At 40.8% G+C, this 6,000-nt stretch overlaps 2 protein-coding genes across 2 annotated transcripts; both read left to right on the top strand.

The window, feature by feature from the left end:
* The first annotated feature begins 1,821 nt into the window (after positions 1-1,821).
* Positions 1,822-2,503, top strand: LOC136809018 (titin-like). Its single transcript, XM_067065596.1, has one exon. It carries the CDS (start codon positions 1,916-1,918, stop codon positions 2,501-2,503), a length of 588 nt encoding a protein of 195 aa, XP_066921697.1. The 5' UTR covers positions 1,822-1,915.
* A 130-nt stretch (positions 2,504-2,633) lies between these two features.
* LOC136809017 (nucleolar protein dao-5-like) lies at positions 2,634-5,916 on the top strand. The gene is made up of 3 exons (XM_067065595.1): positions 2,634-2,736; positions 2,821-5,435; positions 5,623-5,916. The coding sequence occupies exons 1-3, from the start codon at positions 2,634-2,636 to the stop codon at positions 5,914-5,916; spliced, it is 3,012 nt and encodes a 1,003-aa protein (XP_066921696.1).
* Positions 5,917-6,000: the final 84 nt, after the last annotated feature.

Genomic DNA, 6,000 nt, shown 5'->3' with positions numbered 1-6,000 from the left:
AATACCTGAAAGAAAGATGTCTTCCAGTTCTTCGAGCAGTGATGAAGATCAACCTGAAGAAAAGCAGTTAAATTACATCTTGCAAAGAAGAAACAGTTAAACTGGGCAACCATCAGACGGTTGAAAGTATTCCATTGAGGAAGAATCTGAAGTTGAAGTTCCTGAAAGTCCTAAAGGTGAATTAATCTCTGTCACAGTGTCAACGACGGATCCTGTGGATGTTGTCGAGTATACTACTATACCTGAAAGAAAGATGTCTTCCAGTTCTTCGAGCAGTGATGAGGATCAACCTGAAGAAGAGCAGTCACATTACATCTTGCAAAGGAAGAACAGTTAAAATGGCACCATTCAGACGGTTGAAAGTATCCAGTAGGAAGAATCTGAAGTTGAAGTTCCTGAAAGTCCTAAAGGTGAATTAATCTCTGTCACAGTGTCAACGACGGATCCTGTGGATGTTGTCGAGTATACTACTATACCTGAAAGAAAGATGTCTTCCAGTTCTTCGAGCAGTGATGAGGATCAACCTGAAGAAGAGTCAGTTACATTACATCTTGCAAAGGAAGAAACAGTTAAACTGGCAACCATTCAGACGGTTGAAAGCATTCCAGTTGAGGAAGAATCTGAAGTTGAAGTCCTGAAAGTCCTAAAGGTGAATTAATCTCGTCACAAGTGTCAACGACGGATCCTGTGGATGTTGTCGAGTATACTACTAGATAAATGAAAGAAAGATGTCTTCCAGTTCTTCGAGCAGTGATGAAGATCAACCAGAAGAAGAAGCAGTGACATTACATCTTGCAAAGGAAGAAACAGTTAAACTGGCAACCATTCAGACGGTTGAAAGCATTCCAGTTGAGGAAGAATCTGAAGTTGAAGTTCCTGAAAGTCCTAAAGGTGAATTAATCTCTGTCACAGTGTCAACGACGGATCCTGTGGATGTTGTCGAGTATACTACTATACCTGAAAGAAAGATGTCTTCCAGTTCTTCGAGCAGTGATGAGGATCAACCTGAAGAAGAAGCAGTGACATTACATCTTGCAAAGGAAGAAACAGTTAAACTGGCAACCATTCAGACGGTTGAAAGTATTCCAGTTGAGAAGAAATCTGAAGTTGAAGTTCTGAAAGTCCTAAGGTGAATTATCGCTGTCACAGTGTCAACGACGGATCCTGTGGATGTTGTCGAGTATACTACTATACCTGAAAGAAAGATGTCTTCCAGTTCTTCGAGCAGTGATGAAGATCAACCAGAAGAAGAAGCAGTTACATTACATCTTGCAAAGGAAGAAACAGTTAAACTGGCAACCATTCAGACGGTTGAAAGTATTCCAGTTGAGGAAGAATCTGAAGTTGAAGTTCCTGAAAGTCCTAAAGGTGAATTAATCTCTGTCACAGTGTCAACGACGGATCCTGTGGATGTTGTCGAGTATACTACTATACTGAAAGAAAGATGTCTTCCAGTTCTTCGAGCAGTGATGAGGATCAAAATCAAGAAGAAGAGTCCAATTACATTACATCTTGCAAAGGAAGAAACAGTTAAACTGGCAACCATCAACGGTTGAAAGTTTCCATTGAGAAGAATCTGAAGTTGAAGTTCCTGAAAGTCTAAAGGTGAATTAATCTCTGTCACAGTGTCAACGACGGATCCTGTGGATGTTGTCGAGTATACTACTATACCTGAAAGAAAGATGTCTTCAGTTCTTCGAGCAGTGATGAGGATCAACCTGAAGAAGAAGCAGTGATATTACTCTTGCAAAGAGAAACAGTTAAATGGCAACCATCCAGACGGTTGAAAGTATTCCAGTTGAGGAGAATCTAAGTTGAAGTCCCTGAAAGTCCTAAAGGTGAATTAATCTCTGTCACAGTGTCAACGACGGATCCTGTGGATGTTGTCGAGTATACTACTATACCTGAAAGAAAGATGTCTTCCAGTTCTTCGAGCAGTGATGAAGATCAACCAGAAGAAGAAGCAGTTACATTACATCTTGCAAAGGAAGAAACAGTTAAACTGGCAACCATCCAAACTCTTGAAAGTATTCCAGTTGAGGAAGAATCTGAAGTTGAAGTTCCTGAAAGTCCTAAAGGTGAATTAATCTCTGTCACAGTGTCAACGACGGATCCTGTGGATGTTGTCGAGTATACTACTATACCTGAAAGAAAGATGTCTTCCAGTTCTTCGAGCAGTGATGAAGATCAACCAGAAGAAGAAGCAGTTACATTACATCTTGCAAAGGAAGAAACAGTTAAACTGGCAACCATTCAGACGGTTGAAAGCATTCCAGTTGAGGAAGAATCTGAAGTTGAAGTTCCTGAAAGTCCTAAAGGTGAATTAATCTCTGTCACAGTGTCAACGACGGATCCTGTGGATGTTGTCGAGTATACTACGATACCTGAAAGAAAATGTCTTCCAGTTCTTCGAGCAGTGATGAGGATCAACAACCTGAAGAGAAGCAGTCACATACATCTTGCAAGGAAGAAACAGTTAAACTGCAACCATCCAGACCCTTGAAAGCATTCCAGTGTGGGAAGAATCTGAAGTTGAAGTTCCTGAAAGTCCTAAAGGTGAATTAATCTCTGTCACAGTGTCAACGACGGATCCTGTGGATGTTGTCGAGTATACTACTATACCTGAAAGAAAGATGTCTTCCAGTTCTTCGAGCAGTGATGAGGATCAACCTGAAGAAGAAGCAGTGATATTACATCTTGCAAAGAAGAAACAGTTAACTGGCAACCATTCAGACGGTTGAAAGTATTCCAGTTGAGGAAGAATCTGAAGTTGAAGTCCCTGAAAGTCCTAAAGGTGAATTAATTTCTTCACTGTCACAGTGTCAACTACGGATCCTGTGGATGTTGTCGAGTATACTACTATACCTGAAAGAAAGATGTCTTCCAGTTCTTCGAGCAGTGATGAAGATCAACCAGAAGAAGCAGTTACATTACATCTTGCAAAGGAAGAAACAGTTAAACTGGCAACCATTCAGACGGTTGAAAGCATTCCAGTTGAGGAAGAATCTGAAGTTGAAGTTCCTGAAAGTCCTAAAGGTGAATTAATCTCTGTCACAGTGTCAACGACGGATCCTGTGGATGTTGTCGAGTATACTACTATACCTGAAAGAAAGATGTCTTCCAGTTCTTCGAGCAGTGATGAGGATCAACCTGAAGAAGAAGCAGTTACATTACATCTTGCAAAGGAAGAAACAGTTAAACTGGCAACCATTCAGACGGTTGAAAGCATTCCAGTTGAGGAAGAATCTGAAGTTGAAGTTCCTGAAAGTCCTAAAGATGAATTAATCTCTGTCACAGTGTCAACGACGGATCCTGTGGATGTTGTCGAGTATACTACTATACCTGAAAGAAAGATGTCTTCCAGTTCTTCGAGCAGTGATGAAGATCAACCAGAAGAAGAAGCAGTTACATTACATCTTGCAAAGGAAGAAACAGTTAAACTAGCAACCATCCAAACTCTTGAAAGTATTCCAGTCGAGGAAGAATCTGAAGTTGAAGTTCCTGAAAGTCCTAAAGGTGAATTAATCTCTGTCACAGTGTCAACGACGGATCCTGTGGATGTTGTCGAGTATACTACTATACCTGAAAGAAAGATGTCTTCCAGTTCTTCGAGCAGTGATGAAGATCAACCAGAAGAAGAAGCAGTTACATTACATCTTGCAAAGGAAGAAACAGTTAAACTGGCAACAATTCAGACGGTTGAAAGCATTCCAGTTGAGGAAGAATCTGAAGTTGAAGTTCCTGAAAGTCCAAAAGGTGAATTAATCTCTGTCACAGTGTCAACAACGGATCCTGTGGATGTTGTCGAGTATACTACTATACCTGAAAGAAAGATGTCTTCCAGTTCTTCGAGCAGTGATGAGGATCAACCTGAAGAAGAGTCAGTTACATTACATCTTGCAAAGGAAGAAACAGTTAAACTGGCAACCATTCAGACGGTTGAAAGCATTCCAGTTGAGGAAGAATCCGAAGTTGAAGTTCCTGAAAGTCCTAAAGGTGAATTAATCTCTGTCACAGTGTCAACGACGGATCCTGTGGATGTTGTCGAGTATACTACTATACCTGAAAGAAAGATGTCTTCCAGTTCTTCGAGCAGTGATGAGGATCAACCTGAAGAAGAGTCAGTTACATTACATCTTGCAAAGGAAGAAACAGTTAAACTGGCAACCATTCAGACGGTTGAAAGCATTCCAGTTGAGGAAGAATCCGAAGTTGAAGTTCCTGAAAGTCCCAAAGGTGAATTAATCTCTGTCACAGTGTCAACGACGGATCCTGTGGATGTTGTCGAGTATACTACTATACCTGAAAGAAAGATGTCTTCCAGTTCTTCGAGCAGTGATGAGGATCAACCTGAAGAAGAAGCAGTGATATTACATCTTGCAAAGGAAGAAACAGTTAAAATGGCAACCATTCAGACGGTTGAAAGTATTCCAGTTGAGGAAGAATCTGAAGTTGAAGTCCCTGAAAGTCCTAAAGGTGAATTAATTTCTGTCACTGTGTCAACTACGGATCCTGTGGATGTTGTCGAGTATACTACTATACCTGAAAGAAAGATGTCTTCCAGTTCTTCGAGCAGTGATGAGGATCAACCTGAACAAGAAGCAGTGATATTACATCTTGCAAAGGAAGAAACAGTTAAACTAGCAACCATCCAAACTCTTGAAAGTATTCCAGTCGAGGAAGAATCTGAAGTTGAAGTTCCTGAAAGTCCTAAAGGTGAATTAATCTCTGTCACAGTGTCAACGACGGATCCTGTGGATGTTGTCGAGTATACTACTATACCTGAAAGAAAGATGTCTTCCAGTTCTTCGAGCAGTGATGAGGATCAACCTGAACAAGAAGCAGTCACATTACACATATTCAAGGAAGAAACAGTTAAACTGGCAACCATTCAGACGGTTGAAAGCATTCCAGTTGAGGAAGAATCTGAAGTTGAAGTCTCTGAAAATCCTAAAGGTGAATTAATCTCTGTCACAGTGTCAACGACGGATCCTGTGGATGTTGTCGAGTATACTACTATACCTGAAAGAAAGATGTCTTCCAGTTTTTCGAGCAGTGATGAAGATCAACCAGAAGAAGAAGCAGTGACATTACATCTTGCAAAGGAAGAAACAGTTAAACTGGCAACCATTCAGACGGTTGAAAGCATTCCAGTTGAGGAAGAATCTGAAGTTGAAGTTCCTGAAAGTCCTAAAGGTGAATTAATCTCTGTCACAGTGTCAACGACGGATCCTGTGGATGTTGTCGAGTATACTACTATACCTGAAAGAAAGATGTCTTCCAGTTCTTCGAGCAGTGATGAGGATCAACCTGAAGAAGAGGCAGTTACATTACATCTTGCAAAGGAAGAAACAGTTAAACTGGCAACCATTCAGACGGTTGAAAGTATTCCAGTTGAGGAAGAATCTGAAGTTGAAGTCCCGAAAGTCCTAAAGGTGAATTAATTTCTGTCACAGTGTCAACGACGGATCCTGTGGATGTTGTCGAGTATACTACTATACCTGAAAGAAAGATGTCTTCCAGTTCTTCGAGCAGTGATGAGGATCAACCAAAGAAGAAGCAGTTATGACATCGTTGCAAAGGAAGAAACAGTTAAACTGGCAACCATTCAGACGGTGAAAGCATTCAGTTGAGGAAGAATCTGAAGTTGAAGTTCCTGAAAGTCCTAAAGGTGAATTAATCTCTGTCACAGTGTCAACGACGGATCCTGTGGATGTTGTCGAGTATACTACTATACCTGAAAGAAAGATGTCTTCCAGTTCTTCGAGCATGATGAGGATCAACCTGAGAAGAGCAGTTACATTACATCTTGCAAAGAAAGAAACAGTTAAACTGGCAACCATTCAGACGGTTGAAAGCATTCCAGTTGAGGAAGAATCTGAAGTTGAAGTTCCTGAAGTCCTAAAGGTGAATTAATCTCTGTCACAGTGTCAACGACGGATCCTGGTGTGGATGTGTCGAGTATACTACTATACCTGAAAGAAAGATGTCTTCCAGTTC

The sequence above is a fragment of the Clytia hemisphaerica genome, unplaced genomic scaffold (genome assembly GCF_902728285.1).
Source record: "Clytia hemisphaerica strain Z4C2 unplaced genomic scaffold, Clytia hemisphaerica genome assembly, whole genome shotgun sequence".
NCBI classification, from domain to species: Eukaryota; Metazoa; Cnidaria; class Hydrozoa; order Leptothecata; family Clytiidae; genus Clytia; species Clytia hemisphaerica.
This window is presented reverse-complemented; position numbering and strand designations above follow the sequence as displayed.

Bases quoted from the DNA above. Each gene is read 5' to 3' on its own strand.
- LOC136809018 (XM_067065596.1), top strand. From the start codon at position 1,916: ATGTCTTCCAGTTCTTCGAGCAGTGATGAAGATCAACCAGAAGAAGAA.
- LOC136809017 (XM_067065595.1), top strand. From the start codon at position 2,634: ATGTCTTCCAGTTCTTCGAGCAGTGATGAGGATCAACCTGAAGAAGAA. The intron at 2,737-2,820 runs GTTGAAAGTATT...TCACTGTCACAG, and splicing joins AACTGGCAACCATTCAGACG to TGTCAACTACGGATCCTGTG. The intron at 5,436-5,622 runs GTGAATTAATTT...AGACGGTGAAAG, and splicing joins AAGTCCCGAAAGTCCTAAAG to CATTCAGTTGAGGAAGAATC.